The sequence below is a fragment of the Harpia harpyja genome, chromosome 3 (genome assembly GCF_026419915.1).
Source record: "Harpia harpyja isolate bHarHar1 chromosome 3, bHarHar1 primary haplotype, whole genome shotgun sequence".
NCBI lineage: Eukaryota > Metazoa > Chordata > Aves > Accipitriformes > Accipitridae > Harpia > Harpia harpyja.
This window is the reverse complement of record NC_068942.1, coordinates 57,225,983-57,248,803: the sequence shown is the minus strand read 5'-3', so window position 1 is coordinate 57,248,803 and position 22,821 is coordinate 57,225,983. Positions and strand designations below refer to the sequence as shown.

Below are 22,821 nucleotides of genomic sequence, written 5' to 3'. Positions count from 1 at the left end.
ACACTGTGTGAACTAACTTCCACATACAATGAGTGCAAGTTGTTGGTTATTACTCCTCTTCCTCCACCTACACAGTATTTGCTCCTCTGCAAATTGTTAGATGCCTGGAGGAGAATTCATCATTCTTAAGTGTCTGGAAAGTGCTCAACCAAGAGTGGGTACTGCCACAAAGAAGTATGCAATAAGCCTTCATGGTAAGATACATCCACTGCATGGCAGAGGGACTATTCCTATTACACAAATACTTGACTAGGAACTTCCATGCTTTCCAATGCATCCATCTCATCTCCAACATGTCAAACTGATTAATGTACAGGCAGAAGCATTTGCCTGTGTTATTAATCATGGTGCTTCTGTTACTTGTTCACAAGCTATCCATATACATAAGACTAGTCCATTTGTCACAGAGAGAAGGAAAGACTGGCATCCAGTCATGTTGTATGGTCATGCCATACTCAGGGTGTGCCTTGAGATATATTAATAAATGCGCTCCAGCTACCGACAAATGGCTAGCCTGCCTTCCAACTGTAACAAGAATTTGAACAATCAGATGAAACAGGCTTGGAGATGTCCTGCATGCATTCCCCAAAGTAGAGAGACCATGACACTCTTTCAAGTGATAGGCATTCCATTTTGGGGGATATATTTCTTCTGTTGAGAGGAGGCTGAGGAACTCAAATGTAGCAGGCAAGACAACAAAGGATGGAGTAGATCTCAATATGTGGGAAGGAACAGCAGGGAAAGAGCAGGCAATGGGAGTGTGCTGGTTTTGGCTGGGATAGAGTTAATTTTCTTCACAGTAGCTAGTATGGGGCTATGTTTTGGATTTGTGCTGAAGACAGTGTTGATAATGCAGAGATGTTTTTGTTACTGCTGAGCAGTGCTTACACAGAGTCGAGGCCTTTTCTGCTTCTCACACCACCCCACCAGCAAGTAGGCTGGGGGTGCACAAGAAGTTGGGAGGGGACACAGCCGGGACAGCTGACCCCAACTGACCCAAGGGATATTCCAGACCATATGACATCATGCTCAGCATACAAAGCTGGGGGAAGAAGAAGGGAGGGATGTTCGTAGTGATGGTGTTTGTCTTGCCAAGTAACCGTTACGCGTGATGGAGCCCTGCTTTCCTGGAGATGGCTGAACACCTGCCTGCCGATGGGAAGTGGTGAATGAATTCCTTGTTTTGCCTTGCTTGTGTGCGCGGCTTTTGCTTTACCTATTAAACTGTCTTTATCTCAGCCCATGAGTTTTTCTCACTTTTACCCTTCTGATTCTCTCCCCCATCCCACTGTGAGGGAGGTGAATGAGCAGCTGCGTGTGCTTAGTTGCTGACTGGGGTTAAACCATGACAGGGAGATAGGTGGCTTAGGTAGCACTGACTAGGAAACATGGTAAAGCCATGCAGGCTAGGATAAGCTACATCAGCTCTGGGGAAAAAGAAAGGACAAATGATGGCCAGCAGGAAAAGTTAGGATGGAAGTCAAAGCAGTGTGAGTGGGAAGGAGATGTAGGGCAGAGAGTGTGTAAGCAGCAGAAAAGAGAAGGCAGTTCTTGGAAAGGCCAAGTCAAAGGACTGAAGTCTGAGAAGCTAACTAGCAGAAGGAGGAGGTCAGGGACAGGAAACTAGAGAGGGAGCAAGGGATAGACTGATGAAGATGAGGGTAGTGTAGTGACTGGGAGAGGCATCAGAGGATCAGTGCAACTGTGACTGGAAGGGGAGGACTGGCTGGCTCCATACAATGTCTAGTGGGAGAAGAAGTGTCCAAGAGACAATCATTTTATTAAGATGTGGCTTTCACTACAGAAAGTCTGAAAGCCCCCATGTTCAGCAAATACCTTTCTTCATTAATGGCAACTTCAGTGCAGCCTGAGCCCTGCGGCATGGCAATGGCCTCAATACTGCAACTCCGAATTGCTTGGCTCAGGAGGAGAAGGGAGGGAGAGAAAGGAGGGGGACGTTGTGGGGGTGAGAGGAGGTTTAACAAAGAATCACTTTAACAGAAACTCCTGAGTAATGGCTCTGCCCCAGGCCAAGAATAACATCAGCTCAATGTCAGCAATTAGAAGAGGGCTCAGCCAGGCCCCATGGCCAGCTCCAGCCTCCTCACAGGCACAAGCCAGCTTACAGCCCTTTCCTGAGCTCATAAGCAGCCACAGCTGCCCACCCAGAGCCCCTTGGATGGAGATGAAAGGAAGACCTCCTGCTCAGAGGGGGAGCAAGACGACTGTAGGTGAGGGAATTTGGGGGTGGAAACTGCATGGTTAAGTGAGGGCCTTGAAAGAGGGAGTGCAAGGAGCAAAGGCAGAAGGGCCTCTCCTTCAAGATGCTCCCAGAAAAGGATGAGGGCAATTTGCCTATAAACTATTCTCAAGGACCCTGACTAGTGACTCATCTGCTTCACAGGAGGGAGAGTGGGTGTTCAGACCTCCGCGTGTTAGCTCTGTTCATGGTTTTGTTGGAGTCCAGTCCTGCCAGACCGCCCAGCAAATAGCTTCTTCCTAATGGAGATCAATCTCTTTTGAGTGAAGGTTTGTTCACCCCAAGACTTCCTTCTCTTTACCAGGGAAGCCTTTTGGACACCACTCAGAAGAAAGAACACACCTCTCTCTCCATACCAACAAGGAAAGGTAATGAGTGCATCAATTAACTCATTGTAACCTTGGAAGATTCCTCAGGCAGGATGGAAAGTGGTCCACCCTTGGCATCTAGGTGTCATCCAGAACATCAATAATACAAATCCTTTTTCATATTTCCTCTAGCTCTTGGACACTTAGCCCATCTTTTCTCCTTGCAATTTTAACAAAGGAGTCATGTATCCATTAGACAGTTACATGCAAGCAGCAAAACGAAATCTTAAATGTAGTAATAACAAAATGTATAGGCAGCCTGGAGAAGATTTTCAGCATTGCAGAGAAAACTTGCATCTGGCATCAGGGTCAGTGGCCATGCCTCCTGCACACTGAAGGCTCTTAAAAGAAATTAATACATTTCTTCAAAAGAATGAAGGTTCTCCTAAATGGTTATTGAGTCCTGTTAACATACTGCTCTTCTGATAACTGCATCATATGAGAAGACATCCAGGAGGAGGAGAATTTAGCCAAGACGAAGCCTTGATGGGGTCTGTCTGCCACAAAGGACACAGTTGCCAACACAATTTCAAGACCCTATGTTTCAAAACTCTGAAATACAACAGTGACCCAGCCTGAAGCCCTACTCAAGAAGAACTCAAGTCAAAACAGCAACACATCATCAGTGACAAGAGTAAATAATAAAGAACTGTGGAGACTGTAGACAGTTCTAAGGCTGTCTGAGGCACTATAAGGTGATACCCTGAACTGGTGCAGAAAAAGCAAGCAGCAGCATGCCAGTAGCCAAATGGAGGAGGACACCAATGCAGTAGAAGCAGCCATTGGGAACTACAGCATCAAAATGCTATCAAAATCACTGCAGGTAATGTTAGTTGTGTTGCAACCCCCTTGAAGAGCTACTTCCTTCACAAAAGCTGTGCCATATGTACTGGCTTTGGGTTGGTTCTGCACATCTAAGACTTAGTCAGCACTGCTACATCCCAGGCAGGATTTGTTCTTAGTTACCTGGTGCCGGGCTTGGCTTTGCTCCAACAGCTGTCGTGACTGAAGTTTCTGCTGCTGAAGTTGCTGCACAGCAAAATGGAGCTGATAGTTGGGATGTGCCAGCGGACTCTGTGTCACCTTCTTGTAGACACTGTTCTCCATCTCTTTGTCCCAGGCAAAATGATGATTCTCTGGAGCCCTGAGAAAAGAAGAGCCATCACACTTTCACCACTCTGCATATAAGGACTCCTGCTTACAAGGCACTGCTGCTTCCTAAAAATCCCTTAATACTTAGCCTGCTATGAATTTGTATTAAGTGGCTCCAGCAAGCACAACACCTGCTAGAGGTGCCATGTGCCAACTGCCATCTTGCTAAGGAGTTTCTTGAATTCCAGGCTTGGACTATATTACTAGCCATAACACCATGCTTGAGGAGAACAAAGGAAAAGAGAAGAAAAAACTCTAAACTGGAGCATGTGTGTGGCTGATTAGCATTGAAGAGAGGCAGAGTTGCAGCAGGGATAGAGTAAGGATTCCCATCACTAATGAGATAATTACTTATTTGGATTTGTAGAGATTTAGTTAATACACTAACATTTAGGCTTACACCAAGCACATACATGCTGCAGTGAGAGTGGAATAGAAGACAGACATGCAGTACAATATCCACAGAGAGGGTAAAGGACTGGTAGGGTAAGGTTGCAGCTAGGGCACATACTGACTCCATACAGTTACAATCCAAAAGACCTGAGGAGACTGAAGATAGGCTCATTTCTTTCATCATCAGAGTAATGCAAGCCTTTCCCAGAGCAGAAAAGGCCTCAAGCAAGGAGGCAGGAGCTCTTACAACCCAGGCTTATACAGTGGGAGTTCAGCTGTGGCCTGCAACATGATAAGTACCAACAGGAGCTCTCTGGCTTGCTTTGAAGTTTGTAAGCCTTGGTGAGAAGGCAGCACCAACACACTTTTACACAAGGCCGAGGGGCTTTGCAGAGAGCAGGTGGCAGACTGACAGGACCACAAGGTGTCCTGAAGAGGCTACAATGGCCCAGCAACTCACACATCCTGTCCTCACAAGACAGGATGCCATATGACCCACTGAATCATGACACTCCAGCTAATAAAACCTTCAAGACTCAACACCTGAGCTTCCCAAGTTTCTGCTCATCTCTGTCGTGTTTCTCACAGCCACTCTTTCCAAACATTTCTTTTGGATTCCCAGGGCAGATTTCCCTTGTATTTCCTATGCACGTCATAAGTAACTGGGATGTAAAAGATACTTGGTGTCTTTTACATTTCATGCCACGATTTGGAGTGCTGGTCATGGTTTTGGCAAGGGAGTTAACTGCAATCTCCTTCCTTCAGGATCCTATCAAAACGTAGAACCTAGACTCTCTGAACATGTCACAGATTCCCGTGAATGTGTTGCACCTTCCCCCACTAGCTTCATCATCACAGCAAACCCTTAAAATATTCAGAAGGAAGTTTCAAACAAGACCAGAAGCAACTACCTCTCCCTCAGAAATAACCTAATGCATCCCTTTTGAAGCAAATTGAGGACAAGGACTCTAAACACTAAAGGGTCACCCTCCATACTCAGCTCCTCCTTACAGAGGTGTAAGATAACCCAGTGGAAAAGGAGCTCAGCTGCCAGCATCTCCAACCTGCATCCTCTGAGCCTCCTCCTGCCCACTACCACTTTTGCTCTGATGCTCATTGGCTGTAGGTAGCCTTCTCTAGACTTCTCTGTTCAAGGGATCCCACCCATGCTTCCTCAGTCCTTTGCTTCCATTGTACCCCAGTGCAACACTGGATAAATGACTCTTGCTCCCTGTTCCCTTTTGCTATAAGATTCTCAGTCTTTCAGCTCTTTTCCTTTCACCACTGCTTGGAAAAGTGACAACTGTAACGTGGCTGACAGTACTCACGCCTTGAAACTCAAGTTGTATAGGTCCAAGTCTGGCTTTGTGGTTAACCTTGGGAGAGCTGCTTCCCTCTTCTGAACCTGCCTTCCCCCTTCTGCCCCAGTAATGGAGTCATGATCCTCTACTACTGTGGTTTTACCTGCAGTTGCTTAGCTCTGGATCCATGGATGCATGTGTGCTGCTGTCCTACCAGCACTGTCCCCTACTGGGCACAGTATGCCACAAAAAGCATAACTTAAAAGGAGGACACAACAAGGCACAAGGAATCTTTGAAACAATCCTCAGCTGTCTCCTCTCCAATCCCACCAGCTCACCACATGGGTTATCAGCAGGTTGCTGTCACCTGGACTCAACTCCCATCCCAAGGGTAGTATCCACTCCTTCCACTGCACAGATACAGACTCCACCATCCATTCTGATGTTAAATCTCATTGGACTTCTCCCTTGTGTGAAGCAGCTGAAGTCTCTGTTACCACCCCAGTAAAGTCAGGCCATGCTGACAGCTGAAAAGCACAAAGGACTGTGCAGGGACTGGGATGCAACCTTTGGGAGACAGCTGGGGGTTACTGCAGACTAGCCCTACAAAGCTGAAGAGCATTCAGGAGCTCCGTCAAAGTCATGTTAGTGCTCAGAAAACAGCCTGATTAATTCCTCATCAGTACTACTGAAAGATTATGATCTTCAATACCTCTGTTTTGAACTAAACAACAATTGTATTTGACCATTTACCTGGAGTAACTTTTTCACACCAGCAATTACTCAGTTGAGAAAGTTGGTAAGTTCATTCAAAACACTCCTAAATAAAATAAGCCAACGTAGGATAAAGGGGTTACCTCTCATGGATTTCATAACTAGTTAAAACACATGTAACCAGAATAAATGGACAGTTTTCACAATGGAAGGAAATTACCACTGGGGTCCCACAAGAATCTGTGCTATAGTCTCTGCTGTTCACAACATTTATAAGTGATCTGGGGAAAAAAGAGTTTAAAATTTCACTCTTTTTTAAAAAGTTTGCTACTGAAAAACTGAAAGTCACTGAGCAATGTGAAAAAAAAAATATCACATTACTGAATGATCAGACATTAAATTGGTAGATGACATTCAATTTAATAACTATGAAGTCAAGTACCCAGGGAAACACAATCCTAGTTTTACACAGTGATGGACTTTGAACTAGTTATTTCTATTCAGGAAGGAGACCTTATAACTATAGGTATAATAGATTTTTCTATGAAAACATCACTGAAATACTCTAAAAAAGCAAAATCAGTGTTAGGAATTATTAGGAAAGGCATAGGGAACAAAACCAAGAATACTACTATGCTACCGTATAAAACAAAATTGCAACCATCTCTTGTATACTGAGGATGGTTCTAACCCCTGTCACTCCTCCCTTCTCAAAAAGCATACAGCAGAACTGGAAAAAGTATAAAGAAATTCTGTAGAGATGATCAAAGGTATGGAACAGCTTATATATCGAGGAATGACTAAATAAATAAGGACTCTTCAGCTTGGAAAAAGGACAACTGAAAGGAAATATGAAAGATATCTATAAAATCATGAGCTTCAGGGACAAGAAGAAAAGGGAACAATTACTCACCTCTCATGATACAAGACATAGGAAAAACCAAATGAAGTCATCAGGTGGGCAGGTTAAAACAAACAAAAGGAGGTAGTTTTTCTCATAACATAATTAAACTGTGGATTCCTTCTTACTACAGGAAGCTAAGGACACCAAAAATTTACAGGGGTTCAAAAACGTTTAGACAAACTCAGAGAAGCAAGAGCCACTAACACTATTTATATACAAAGATACCATCTCCTAGCCAGAAAACCACTGATTACCGAGTCCCAGAGAGTATTTGGGAAGTATCACCATTCCATAACATCACCTAATGCTCTTCCCACAGAATCTTCCATGGGCCACTGTCTGAGCAGGACATTGAACCAGATAGTCCATCTGGTCTGCAAAAATGCAACCAGTATTGTTTATGCATCAGGCGTCTGAAACTAAACATGTCTCAGGTCTCAGTCAGAAGTTAGAAAATTCAATCAAGCACTCTTCAAGGTATTCACTCAAGTTATGTGATTAATTCTAGAAACTATTGTCTGTTCTAACTTCTTATATCTACCTCCAGCTCAGAACCTGCTATGCATAAAATTTATCCTTTGATCCAAAAGAATGCTTGGGAAGCTAAAGATTGAGTGATTTGTTCTAAAACATAAAAGTCAAGATGAAACGGAGAAGATAAAACTGATGTAAATGAAAACTCCACTAAAGTTGGACCTGCTGATAGCCAAACTGGCTTTGTGCCACAGAGATGATGTACAGTGACTGCAGTCTGTAGTACTGTGAGGGCCACTAACTGAATGGCAAAACGTGAGTATCATTTCCTTGATCCTAATTTCTTTTATTTTGATATATCTGGCAAAGGATTAACTATTGTGGAAATACAAATACTGAAGACTGATGGTCCAATTTTCAAAAATGCACTGCTGCCTTGCTCCAACCTTTGTCCACTTCAATGAACTCTCAAATGCTTTCATCTGGTTTCTAACCTGTTTTAATCCACTCTTTCTGTTTTAACCAATACATAATCTATAGCCCAATATAAATTCTTTAGGATATAATATTGCCCAGATAAGCTTAGTTTAAACTACCCATAAAAACACTGTTGAAACTATGTTATTAAATCTTTAGGAAGAACTAAATTTAAAAAAACAAACCAACCCACAAAAACTTCGGCTAACACTTTCTTGCAGAATAGACAGTCTTGTACACATCTCTCTGCAGTTCCAACACCTTCCCTCCACACAATGCAGCACAACAGCACTTACTTTTTTCTAGATACTATATTGAAAATATGGTTGCTTGCCTGAGTAGATTTTACTCTCATGGCCTGCAGAATCCTTCTGGATTGAATATGCTTCTGTTAGCTTCCATGGTTTTTGCTTCTTTATAGATAGAAATCAATATAAATTCATTATACATAACTTCAACCTTTTATAATATAAGCATTAAATATTTGACAACAGAAAGCCTGCATATTTGCAAGTCTTAGGATCACTTTCATAGGTAGATGTTTCATCTGCAGTTTTGGAAAGTCCCCATATAACGTGTTACCAAGTTGCTGATATTACATCTAAGGCTAAGCTTGCTCTGGTACAGGAGAACAGGGCTTAGGATGTGACACTCAATATGCTGCTGCCAGAGACATGCTACAGCTCTCAGTCTATTTGCCATGCTCACAGGAGTGCATCATGGTGCAGCTCCTATTCTCAGTCTCTGCCTGTCAGATGCTCTATCGAAGCATGACGGCACCTTTGCACCCTTCCTGAAGTTAGCTCTTCTGCTTAAGGAATTCTACAACAGGCTCAGCACAGTAATGAAGGCTGGAAAAAAGCTGTAGAGTCCCTCACACCTTAATAGATACTACAGAGTTCACATGGTAAAGAGACTATATAAATACCCCAAACTGAAGGAAAAGCTTTTTCACAACTCACACAGTTTTAGGCAAAGCCAAAAATAACGAGAAAAACCCCCATATCCCCAATGGAAATGAGGATTGTAGAGTCAGTACTCACAGACCCGCTTGTTTTCAATTCAGGATTATTGCTTGAACACTAATGATTGACTGAATATTCATTTGCTCACAGGTACACGTAACAGATATAGGCATAGATGCACACACACACAAATGGGAAATAGAAATTCCTGCCTGTGCCACCAGAAGAGATCAGGTTTCATTCTGTCAGCCAGGCTGGTTGTAAGCAATCTTCTCACAGCTTGCTAAGGATTATTTATGAGTTGCTTAGTTTAGAGACCTGGCCAGGATTCAGGCCTTCACTATGTACAGGAAATCTCAGCCTTGGCATTATGGCCCATCCTTTGTAAGCAAGATTCTGTCCTTCCAGTAGCTCTTAGGGCTACTCAGTATTTTTGGCAAGAAACCCACTGTGTTCCTTTCTTTCAACTGTAGTTTTCATAAAGCCTGGGCCAGAATTCCCTCTTCCTCTTCACTGACAGCTAAGACGTCTCTGCTGCAGCTTTTTGCATCACAAAAGATACAGGTTTGCTTCTGAGACCAGTTTCAACAGATCTCCATGCTATTATGATTGCAACCCAGCCTAAAAGTGCTAGAACACCATGCACTCATCTCCAGGTTTTCTGGTTCCAAATTCCCTCTCTGCTCTAGTTCTCTTTTCCAATTCTAGCTCTTTTCCGATGTAAGCAACCCTTATGCAATCAACTACCTACACCTGTACTAGGAACTAATGCTAGTGTACTAAAATACTAAATACTAATAAAATACTAATACATTTGTTCATTGACTACAGAAAAAGTCTCATCAGTGAAATCCAGCCTCTGTACAGAAGGGATGGGGTTATCAGCTCTTATAAGAAAGGAGAGAGCCAGCTTCTGCTCTCACTTCAAACAGATTTGAAGGCAATAACAAGGACTGAAGCCGTAGATGAGACCAGACCACAGAACACCACACACTGAGAATCTCATAGTTACAAAGAACTATCTGACATAGAGCAAGTCCGTACTAAAAGAATGACGCTGGTAACTACTAATGATAGCCCATGCTTCTCCTAGCATCCACCATTCCTAAGTAACTCATTCAAACAACTGACAAAGCAGGGTCTACTACAACAGAACCACTGCTGGGATTGAGTAATACCGGACCATAAAAGACAACAGCAGAGGACAGGGCAAAGAAAATTCTTTACTAAAGTTAAACTACAGGGAAATAATCAAGGGAGGGGAGGGCAATGCAGGAGTAAAAGGGATTCAGAATATAATTTCTTAATGCATAGTTTGGCTATAAATTGGGTTTAAAGCTTCCAATGTTCCCAAAAAACTTTTTAAGGATTTTTAAGTATCATAAATATTTCACATAGGGCTTTCATTTATATTTCAACTGAAGCCTTCTTCCAATGGCACAGCTAAGCACTTGTTTGATACCAACTCCTGTGTGGCAGGCAACAGTACCAATTCATGAAGTATACTGGTGTTCCCCATGTATCACTTACTAAGCAGGCACTTTTGAAATATTTGAAAAGTGCCTACATGCCATTGAAAGGCAATGCAAACTAGGCTCAAATTACTTGTGAAAATGTAGTTTCAGCATTCTTGAAGAATATTCCTCTATGTTTAACCCTGCTTAGTTTGTAAGAACTGATAGGATCACAGCAGGAGTCAGTATAGCTGGAGGTCTAGCAAACTGAGGAAAGAATTATCCTCCTTTTAAATGAGGAAACAAGCTGACAATGAAAGTATTTTGCATCCTTTCCTGTAAAGGCTGGAGCTAAGAATGAACAAGGGCCATTGCTGGCAATAAGGGAACCCAGTGCATTTATAAATCAGTGCTCCCACCTTGCCATGGAATGCAAGACAATCTTGGGCAGCAGTTTCTCTCCCACAGGGCATTCAGGTGGTATGACAAGTCCAGGAAGCTTTCAGTACAAAGCCTTGGTGGGCACCAGCTGCTAGAAAGTAGTTGGCATAGTAACTAATAATTCTGTCTAGTGTGGCAGCTCCCAGCATCCTGCTGACTTATGTTCAGGCACTCAGAAAAACAGAGAACATTTTCTTTGGCACACTACATGCTTCTTCCATCCCTAACAATAGGCCCTAGATTGGGGCTGGCTATGGAGCAACGATAAACATAGTGGGACAAAGCCCAGGACGCTGGGGGCCTGGCTGGGATGCAGGACTGTCGGGCCTCTCACAGAGCCACTTGCCTCAAGGCCTTTCTTTGTCTTTTCTCCCTCTTTCCCTCCCCTCAGCTTCAAAAGCAATAAATTAAAAATTGAAAAAAAGAGCAACAAGTCTTTGAGAAGTGTTTGCTCCTGGCCTCTGCTGTTATCAGGAACGTCGATGAAACAGCAACTTTGGTCCAATTTAATCAACAAGAGTCTACATTTTAGCATGGTCTGCAGCTCTGATTGCTGGAACATGCAAGCCCCTAAAACATGCAGCAGCAGCAGCTATGTTATAAAGGTAAAGAAAGGTAGCTTTGCAAAAAAACCAAGGGCAAACAAACAAAGCATTTTTAATACTCCTAAAAGAGCTCTGCCTGGGACTTTGGAGATCCTCTGAGGCACAGGGTGCTGTCCAGAACTTGCCACAGAGCAGGCACTCAAAGACAGAAGGGGCAGGAAGCAGATGGCCTGTATAAAATGAGGATGCTGTCACCTGGACTGCAATCTGCTTTTAAGCTCCACAACAGAAGCCAAGGAAAAGCTTTCAAAGTTAATGAGCTGCCTGTCAAGGCTACATTGGCACAATAAACATGTGGAACTGCATTTTGGGTTCAAATCCAGTTCAAAGTGACAAATACAATCTCCCATGGTGAAGGTGTTGCAGAGATGTAGGAGAGTTTCTGTCCCAGACCATCAATCAAACTTTCCCTTCTTAGTGATGAGGCACAGATGCAGGCATCTTATAACAGTTTCAGCCTTAGTTCTTCAGCTCCCCACTTTCCCAGCAGCTCAAGCTACTTTTACCTATGCAAGAGGCTCTTACCATCAGTATGTTTGTGCAATGAGGCAACAGAAGATGTACAAGGTCCATGCGAAAAGCATTGGGACTGAGTTGGTTTAGGCAAAGACCATGAGAAGTTCTGTGGATTTAACTACAATTTCCAGATCCATTCACAGGTTAACTGCAATAGCTACCAGAGGCACAATTTAAGCATCCTAGGACATTTCAATGTGCATAATTACTAGCAAATGTCAGGAGTCCCCCTCTGCTATTCTCACAATTCCCCCTTTCAACTGAGAGAGTTGATGTTGTTACAAGAATTTTATTCAAAATCAAAGATGTGAGCAAAAGCATCCAACCCATCTCCTCGTGGTGCAGGATTAGTGCATGTTTCAGTGGCTGGAGGAGACCACGTGTCGCACTCTCAGCTGCACAACTCCACAGGCAGGTACACATTCAGTGCCAAAATTTTTCCCTGAGATTCCAAATTAAACTTATTTTCGCTGTTTTATTGCATGACCTTCCTCTTATTTCAGGGCTAAACCTTCACTACTAGAGCTATGGCTCCTTCGAGCTTAGCCAGCCTTGGCACAGTTAACTCCCTTCATCTTTTTCCTCAACTCAGTCCCTTCTGGCCTTTGATTGTATACTGCTTTTCTCTGAACTTTTTCCACTTTATCAGTGTTTGCGGCTAGGCAAGTGCTCAAAACTAAGCACATTATTCCGGATGTGCTTGCACAATAGCAATACAGGGAAAGCCCACTGCCTTCTTGCTCCTTCACTTTATTCTACACGTACTATCAAAGTTCAGGGGCTTCCTTCTTTTCTGGTATATGCTGCTGTATAATTTATTCCCTACTCCCTGGCTTCTAGAATTTATTCCTGCTATTTCCCTGCCATTGAGAAACCTGGGTTTTGGAGCAAAAAGGTTTTCTTATAACAAAGGCAATGTAGTGCCTACTCAGTTCTGCTGCAGATCAGGAATTAAGTGCATTTTAGGTCCTGGATCTCCATATACAGGCAAGGTCATGAGTGTAGCAGGTTAGAAATGAGGTGCATCAAAACAGCCTTGTGACAGTCTAGCAGGGGAAGGGCAGGGTGAGATTGTGGAGCACTGGAAAACCTGCAGGCAAGGCCTAATCTACCTCAACTATTCCCGGATTTAGCTGGCATTATCAACCTCTTACTTTCAGGAGCACTAAACTTGCCAGTCTTAGCAAATGAAATATTTACCTTTCAGTGGAGACAATTTTTGTTGGGCCCCTAGTAGCATCCTTGGCTCCGTGCCAATTACAAAATACTGTCAGTCTCTCTGATCTGGGAAATACTTGGCAGGTAAACACTGTATTTTTTTCTTCTCTTTACACATGGCAGCTTTGAAATACACTAGTAGAAAGGCTAAATCAAGAAGAAAACTAACAGCCAGCTGGCTGCAAAGTTCAATGCCTTCATCCTATTGTGGTTCATCAGGTCACTGGAGAAGCAATGAAGGCAACTGAGCATATTTCCTCCATGTGATCTAGATTACCAAAATCACACAGCCTTCCTACCCTCCATTAGCGCAAACATAGGGGTGAGCTTTACTGAGTGGAAGGTGGTTCTGGCTTCATGTTTCCTGCACATACTTCCACACCTGCAAACACAGTCAGAGCCTGCAAAAATATTTTACCAGCAAGACATACATACAATAAGACTAACACAGAAACCTGCTATCATTTTGCCCTTATAAGGAAGTGTTGGGGAAGATTACCTGCTTAAATCTGACATGTAATTGCCTGAACTGTGTCATGTCATGTCAGCTCCCTGCCCCAATTTTAAAGTATTAATTAATTAATGAAGTTCAGACAGAGCAGGTGGACTCTGAGTGAAGTTACCTCACTGTACTGCCTAGCTCTGCTTTGATTAAGATAAGTCATTCAGACTTAGACAATGTGTTAAGTGCCACCTTAAATTTGATCACTCATCCTAGTCCAGGCAGAGTTTCTGGCATGAACATACACACTCCACAGAATTCAAAGTACCAGAAACTTAGATGCAATACTGCACCACTTACAGAGATGGGAAAGGTGTTCCTCGCTGCAGAAGTTCCACTGTAAAATCCTGGCATGGATCAAGTGGATCAACACAAAACATGACTTGGTACTGACATTCTTCTACTTTTCCTCTATCAATGTAGCCAAGTCTATTGAAAAATCAAACTGGAAAAGACTGATGGGCTGTATTTATTCCTAGCCATATATTTTTTTAGTGCTTTATCCAAGCAGATTTTGCATTTTATGGGTGGATAGCAGCAGTAACACGTGAGAATGAAAACAGTAAGTGGGCACCACTATCTGTCTAGAATATGCTTATGACTGAGTCTGTAATTAAAGTCACTAATCTCTCCTGGAAACCCATATTCCCTACCTCTCTCCAGAGAGGCAAGGGTTAAGTCAGGACCAGTAAGTTAGCCCTGCACCCTGTAATGCCTTCTTTGAAAAGCCGCTCACACAGTTTACAGGGAAAGAGTGAGAGTGCAGCTGCTGTCCCAGCCAACATTTGGTTCCTATTACAGCAAATAAATCTCCCCCTCCCCCTTTTCTTTTCTTTTTTTTTCCCCCTTTTTATATTAAAAGTCCATCAAACACATTTTTTTCTCCTTAATATTTTCCATTAAGATTCCTCCTGCGTAGGCTTTCCCAGAGTGTGGTGCTCTTTGCTATATGTGCTCAAGCATCAGCTGCAAGATCCCACTGAATAAGAGAATGGGGAATGAAGCAAGCAGCTCAGGCCCCTTGTTCAAGTCTCAAGAGGCAAGTGAAAAGTTACAGTTGGGCTAAACTGGTGAAATCTAGAGCACTTAAGAAGAATAAACAAACAAACAAAAAACAGGCTGTTGAGTTTTGCAGGGTTAGGATTCATGAGATGGGGGAGAGTACTTAAAACACTCTGCCTCTGCCCAGAGCCAAATGCCCCTGCCACCATCAGACTCCCAAAAGACATAGCACAGGATGGCATTGCACTACAGGCCTTAATGGTTCCTCCAGGGTTGTGCTGTCCATATCTCATACCACTTGAGGCCCAAATGACTTTTTTAGTTGTGCCGTATGACCATAGAGTAGAGATGTCATATGCTCCTAACTCTGGGTGCTTTGTTGTCTAAGTATTAAATATCAAGTACACAAAGAAACCTCTAAAGAACATGACAAGCCTCTAGAGTGCACAAAATTTGCACAGAAGTTCATGAAAGCAATCAACTTTGCTTGACATGCAGTACACCTATCATCTTGTTATGTGGTAGATGAAGACCCTCTGATGGCTTAATAATTCTGACAGCTTAGATGGTCTGTCTATGGGGACAAAGCATGCTGAAGTATACAGTTCCCTGACATCATGCCTATAAATTTCAAGGCCAAGAATTATAGCCAGATAACAGAACTTCACAAAAGAAGTAACATTTCTATATTTATAATCTATATATCTAAAGGGAAGGCCAGAATCTGTTCTGCGCTTCCAGAGCAAAGATGTACAAATTCACCTAATCAGGGATTCTGGAAAGCATCACCTGAAAGCTAGCTGGGACACAGTCATATTAGGAGAAATACTCCAGGTAAAAGTAGCAGAGTAGCAGCATGGCACCAGTAAGATGCATCTGCTGCTACCATTTAGTAACACAACTAAAGCTGTATAACGTCTAGCTGCTGAAATACAGTAAAATAAGAAAAAAAATACAAAACAAGAACTAAAGGTCACTTCTCTGGGTCCTTGCTGTGAGGCTGTATGCTTGTGGTTAACAGTATCTTGTTTTTGAATAATTCCCCAAGCATTGATACAAGGGCAGAGTAAAGGTCCTCAAGAGACCTTTTCCCTTAAACAACTGAACTTTATCAATCTCGCTCCAAAGAAATGAAGCTAAAGGAGTTTCCCAATAAAAAGAAGATAGACTTACACAGTCCTCTAAGCCCCATGGCACTTATATGCTGGCCAAAGAGGCACCTCTAGCATTCTTATCTTCCCCATGTTATAAACTTGATTCTGTATGTAGTTTCTGCTCTCCTTGTCCCTCAAGTGGATTTAGATATGGTCACAAAGTAAGACAAGAAATAGACCAGATTTGAGAGCAATCTCCCACCTGTTAAACAGAACATTCTTCTGTTATGATGGAGTTAAGGGAGAAAATTTTTTACCTCCACCTCCTGTACAAAGATCAACTCACCTGCTGTGGCTCCCTGAACATTTAACAATGGGTTAAAGAAAGAACAGGAAGAGGTGACTGTATCTGTGTCAGCACACACTTTCTAAAGTCTGTAACAAAGTGTTTACATAAAATATAATGGGGGTGGAATATGCTCAGATCCACAAAAAGAAAATACTAGCATAAGTTATTACCTATTGCAGAAGTTGACCCAGTAACTATATGCTGCATAGACGAGACCATCCTATCACACACATTGCAGGGGGAAAACAAAACAAAAACACACACACACAAAAAACCCCCAAAAACCAACAAACAAAACAAAACAAAAAACAAAAAAAAAAGGCGGCGGCTACTGATACAGAGACCACAGATAGATAGTACACACAAACCGTGACATACGGACTTTCAGCCATCCTAAAAGCAGCATGGCACATTGGCACCAAAGCAATCCCAGGGTTGTGGTGCTAGCTGTTTTACAGCTAGCTTTTTTGGAATCCCTGCAAGCCTCATGACGGCCACACAACGCTCTATTTGTACTGTAAAAGGCAAGTGCTATTTTTTCCTCACCCCACTAGTCACCCAACTTCCTTAGAGGTAATGGAAGATACTTTCTGGAAGTGCTTATTTCAACCAAGGCAGCACAAATTCCTAGCAATGCTCTTCTCAAGCTAAAACTGACAGAAGTTTTCCAGGTCTGTAGTGTTCCTTCTAAGAATCCTCCAGAGACACTCTACTTGCAGAAAACTACTTTTCAGAAAAGAATTCTACCCTAAAAGTCCACAAGTTATTTTTCAAACAAATTTGCTGTATTTTGTTGATAGCTAAAATACAGCCCAAAAAACTTCAGAACAGAATGGCAGGTTCAATTTTGAATTACCTGTTATCAATTTTTAATACAGAAAGAGAAAATATTTTAGAAAAATCTGTAGCCAGCACTGGAACAACAACAAAAAAAACCCCAGTGTACCTCTTTCCCAAAACTTCCTACGCATCTGTCCCCTTCTATTGCATCCAAAAACTGGTGATGACATACCAGGACTGGATTATAAAAAACTGCAAGAAAAGAGTGGAAAGACTTTTATTTTTATAAAGCCTCACCTGGAAAAGCAAGCTCTTCAAGTACTGCAGAGCAGGAATCTCCCCATTTTTTGGCACTTTGTCCTCCAAGGATTAATACCACAGAAGCGTGTTGCCTTGCCAGAAGAGACTATTTCAGTTTACGACAATTTTGGCCTCCTTGCTGGTCTTTTGTTTTAAGCTATACAGAATACAGTCCCCATTCCACTCCTAATGTTGTTCCATAAATTCCCGCCTCCTATTGGGATCTATCTACCTCTTTGCCTGAAAACAGAGCTCAGCCTGCAGCATTTCCAGTAACCCAATGTTTCAACAAGAAAAATCACAAAGGAGTTCACATTATCATAAAGAAGTTAAATATTCAGTGGAATAAACTGAGTTACAGCATCTTGTTTCTGGCAGAGAAGAGTTGAGTAAAGGGGAAGCTCCCAGCTAACTGCCTTCAGCACATACAGCAGTGAGGAGTGTCTGTTCCTGCTTTAACAGAGGCTTTATATGAAACCTTGGTTTAGCCACCACATTTCTCTGTCTCTCTCCTTATTGGAGAGATAATCTGGTCCCTCTAGTCTCAGCAAGGGGTTCTGGGGCATCATGGATGTAAATCTCTGCCTATTTTATGTGGCCATTACAGAATAAAAGATTAAAATTACTATGATTATTTTGGGAGGGGACATAAAGCAGAAGACAGGTGAGGAAGCAGTAATTAGAAAGGCAAAGAAAACTGAAGTGAAATAAATTTATTACTCTAATATGCTTAAGCAAGTGCAAAGGTGCTTCACTGACACGTGGCAGAAGGCTCTATAACTCAAAGGGTAAAATATAATAAAGCAACACTATTGCTAATGCTTACACTCTTGGCTTAATTAATTTTCTTTTATTTCCCTCTCTCCATCCTGGCACTGTAAAGAAGAATGCAACGCATGAAGGCTGGGGGCAGAAGTGCTGCACAGGGCTGAGGCAGCATACCTGGCAGCTGCTAAAACAGAACTTCAAAGTCTCAGCTCCCTTTGAAAACCCATCAGGCAAGAACCACTCCTCCGCTTCAGCTTCTTTAGGAGCTGGTACACTTAACCACTTCAGCATGTTTGGCAGTTCTACAGCCACTTCCAAAGCAGGTGGTGGAGTGGAAAATTGTGGGAGAGCCCCAATCACTCAGTTGTCTCCCTCTATCCCCAGCAGGCAGCAACGCATGTGCTGACCAAGCAGGCCAGCTGACAGACCACAATTAAGCACAGAGAGCAGGGAATTTGTGATTACACCTCTGAACCTACAGAAAAGGCCCAGGCTTACCTCAGTGAACTTGGTCGATGATATCTTTCTCCAGGAAACTGCTAAATCTGATGACAGACAAAGTCTGTCATTAGAGGAAGATGAGTAAAAGGATGTTCAGATAATTATATCATATAGTACAAAGAGCTGGCACATTCCAAAAGGCAGTTCCCAGACTTGTCTAGGATTTGTTGAAAGATCCCTCTCTGTCAGACCCTGTCTGCAAAAGATGCTCAGTTTGCACAAAACTTATTTGGATCACCTGGAGCTTGAAGTCTTTTACGTGAGATTTCTGCCTCTGCCTACAACTGGAGGCTAGGAGGTAGAGACTGTAAGCACTGGCTTTATTTGCAGCAACTAGAAAAAAAGCTTTTAGATTCTGTCCATCCGAACAGGCACCCATATTTGTGATGTTTCCTCCTCCAGTGTGGACAGAAGAGCCTATGACGCAGTTGTGCCAGCTCTGCTGGTCATCCCAACTGCATGCTATATCTATCTTTTCCCCTCAGGGTTTGAGAAGAATGGGAATCCAGGGATGGTGCTGTTTCCTTAGGGATACAACTTTGCTTGATTCCATAATGACTGATTTTGGGTAGGCCTTTCAATTGCTAGGTCTTCTGGACTGTGTATGGGTGTTGAATATTTCTAATGACTCTGGAAACCCAAAAGCCAAGAGTAGGTATCTTCAGAGGAAGTGCAATAGCTTTCATAGGAATTTGTGGTTAAAGATGAAAAAAAGTTATGCAATCCTATATTCCAGTCCAACCCAATCCCTTTTTCTAGAGCCAAAATGGAATTGTTTCCTACAGTGTACAGAGAAAATTGTATAATTAGTCAGAAGCTCCCAGACTCAGGAACACAGATGGGAACCATGGAATCACTACCTCAGGAATTTCACGAAGTGATTGCATGTAATGCTAAGCATGAGCACATCAAAGATGCAGCTGCAGATGCTAAACCCTTATAAGGACAGACTGAAATACCCCAGCCACTTAGTGGAATAATGTCCTTTCAAGAGTCCCCTCCTAGCATAAGGCACATCAAGAGAGGACAATAACAATAGTGTCCAGTGTCCGATCAAGAAATCTCTATTATATGCCACTTCTTTATACTTGATGCCTTTCATGGTGTTTCAGCAAATGTTCTAAATAGAGTTTTCTCACAAAGGCCACAACTGGTACATTTCACAGAAAATGAGCCTGTAGTAAAGACAAGAGTCCAAACATGGCCTCCATACGGCTTGAGCTGAACATAGTAACATTTGCAAAGAGGTTAACCTTCATGTGTACTGTGTTTATGGATCTCTAGAGACTAGTTGGAGTATAACACAGTAAGAAAGCTCTCGCATAAAGGCAAGTAACAGACATTAGAAAAAAACTGTAAGTAAATGACAAGAGTAGTCGTTACCTAGTTTTGCTACCTAACAATATATACCATAAACACCAGAGTGGGATTTTGATAAATAAGATGCAAACAAACATGCATTCTGTAGCAACAAGCAGAACAATTCACAATCTGTGAAGTTACACCGTATCAGGAATGTAGATAATTTCAGAATGAGACATGCAAACAACACAATATCCAGCACCACAGTTCTCTTTCACAGAAATGCTCCTCAGTAACACAGGCCTAATGTCTACACTCACATATTCAGGTTCTGCAATGCTTTAGAGGTCATAATTTGTTAACAAAGAATTTTTTTTGTTTAGAAAATACCAATAAAGAAAACTACTGCACTAATATGAATCTTTCTGCCCCCTATGCCTCAAAACCACCTAGAAATTCGTTCATAACTTTCATTCTCTTTACACAGATAGTAGAGGATACTTTCATATTTAAATCATTTGGGTTAGCATCAGCAGCAGGAAAGTGGAATTTCAGAAACAAATGAAAACATGATTCTGACCTTTGAAAAAAACAAAATCAGTTATGCAAACAGTGTCCTGAACAGAAGGACAAAATATTTAAATTACTAAAAATGGACTGGATCCAAGGTTCTTGAAATATACCAGAATAATCCAATTATTAAAACTGGGCTTTCAAAATTATTTTACTAGTACCTATTAAGTTATTTTATTTAATAAATAATTTTAAAATGTATTTTATATATTTATTTATATAAATTAAAATAAAACATTAAAGTATGTGAACTTTAATAGATAACAGAGGTTATTGTTCCTGTGAATTTTTAATGAAATTAATTCCACATTAAAACACAGCTCCTTCTTGAGGGTTTTCAAATTGGAAGAAAGATTAGCAAGTTCTCAATACTCAAAACCAAACTCTATGAAAGGCAGCTGTTCCAAAAATCCTAATAGGCAGCCTTTGTTGGAACTGTTCATAAAGGATAAGCTCTAAACTTACTTTTTTTTTTTTTTTTTTGGTAAGGAATTTTGTAAACAGAAGGCTAGGGTGATCGCTGTCAGTAGGAACGAAAATCTCACTCTCTTGGAGAATATTCTGGAGAAATTATATGCAGTTCTTTATTAGAAAGAGATGTGTTTATCAACGCACCTCATCTTAAGAACAGCAAAATCTCTGAAGAATCACTTTTGGGGCGCTCTCAGAGTTTCAAGACCCTGTGCTTAAATCTTCCACATACACGGTTTTCCTTGATTTCTTCACAACAAATGAGATTGTGTTCTCTTTGCAATGTTGACTGCCTGAGTTGGAAAGCCTTTAACTGCTGCTCAATTTATCATCCACCAGGAGATATTTACAGAGAAGCCAAAATCTTTAGCATCATGAGACTGTCAAAGAACCTTACACCCAAGTGCCTTCTAACGGAGCTGAGATCAGAAATATATTGAGCAGAACACTCTTTCTAACAAGTTATTTCAAGTTTTTTTCTAACACCACAGTTTGAGATCTTTTAGGAAACAGACATGGGAAGTAGAAGTCAATACACTGTAAGCAGTATGTTGTCTTTAATGAGTACTGGAAAGTTCTTATTTGAAATTCAGAATTATTGTTTATAAGTGATAGAAGCCATAAATCCTAGTTACTTATTCATCAGTACCATAAAAGACCAACACAGGTGTCAAACCTGAGCTGCTGACTAATATAAAGAATCTTATTCCATTTATGCTGTTCTGTGGTTAAAATCTCAGAAAAGAAAAATCCCTGAAAATGCTGTATTAGTTATAAAAATAGATGTGCATCTGAAAGTTCAAAAGTTTCTAGGAATGCCAAGCCTTTGTTGCAAGGACTGTTAATGTCCTTGCAGATCTACACTCAGTCACCAGCAGCAAGAAACAAAATTCTTAAAACTTACTCAATTTCAAGTCTCAGCATCTGCAGCTTTTCAAAATGCTAAGTGAAGAGAAGCTGACACCTCTTTACTCATCAACATCTTTATCCCAGTATCAAAAAAGAAACAGATGGTCCAGGCTTGAGGTTTCCTCCTCCTCTTCACATAGTCTACCAAACTGAAAGTTTTGAGCTGAATTTTGAAGAAAACTCAATTTTCAACACTGAAGACATTCACAGCCCAACTTGGCTACATTCTTCACAGAGAAGATTTTAATTTTTTTTTTCAGCAACAAGCAAATAAAGAATTCTTTATGCATACAAAAGGTTAAGACCACATAAGCCACAGCCCTTTTGCTCCAAAGGGTGACTCTTGTCCAGGCTAAGCATCCCTGACAGACAGCTGCCAAGTAGCACGTGAAGCATTGCCAGATAACAATCTTCTTAGACTAACTTCTCAGTCAAGTCCCATGTGCCAGACAGCAGAAGATAGAAAGGGCAGTGGAAGACATTTACTGAGCCAGATGCAATCTGAAATTCACGCAAAGAAGCCACGCAACATCATGGATACCAGCAGCTGGAACATAAACAGTGTCTTTGATAAGGCTCCCTCACTTTGAAATTTCTTTTACTAAAGGTTGTCGCCTCAGGGCCAGTTTTCAGTAGACTTGGATCAGCTAGGCTGCCTTGGCCTCTCCCCACCTCGTTTGCTGTGGACAGTAATTGTATGAGAAATGTTAATAAAAGTTCAGTGAGTGCAACAGGAGACTGTCTGGAAATTGTGGTATCTTTAAGCACTACCTAGCTTTTTTGCGCCCCCCCCCCCCCCTTTTTTTTAAAGAGGATATCCATCTTTCAACTATTGTTACAGAATGAAGCCCTAGAAATAACTGCTTGTGATAAAGGACTCTGGATACATCAATATTTCCATCCTGACATTGCAGAGCCTACCTTTAACAGTGCACTTAAAAATCTTTGTAATTGGCACTGGTTCTGGACAATCCAATAACCAGCTTTCTTGAGCCACAAAAAAATGCTGTCTTGCTCATTACCAATCA

At 41.8% G+C, this 22,821-nt stretch overlaps 1 protein-coding gene across 6 annotated transcripts in view; it reads right to left on the bottom strand.

Annotated features, from left to right (window-relative positions):
• Positions 1–22,821, bottom strand: part of TTLL5 (tubulin tyrosine ligase like 5) — a 147,618-nt gene that overhangs the window by 30,198 nt on the left and 94,599 nt on the right. For all 6 annotated transcript variants that reach the window (XM_052782769.1, XM_052782768.1, XM_052782771.1 and 3 more), the window contains one exon: positions 3,595–3,772. In XM_052782769.1, coding sequence (XP_052638729.1) covers positions 3,595–3,772 — 178 coding nt within the window. The remainder of the gene's footprint in view (positions 1–3,594; positions 3,773–22,821) is intronic.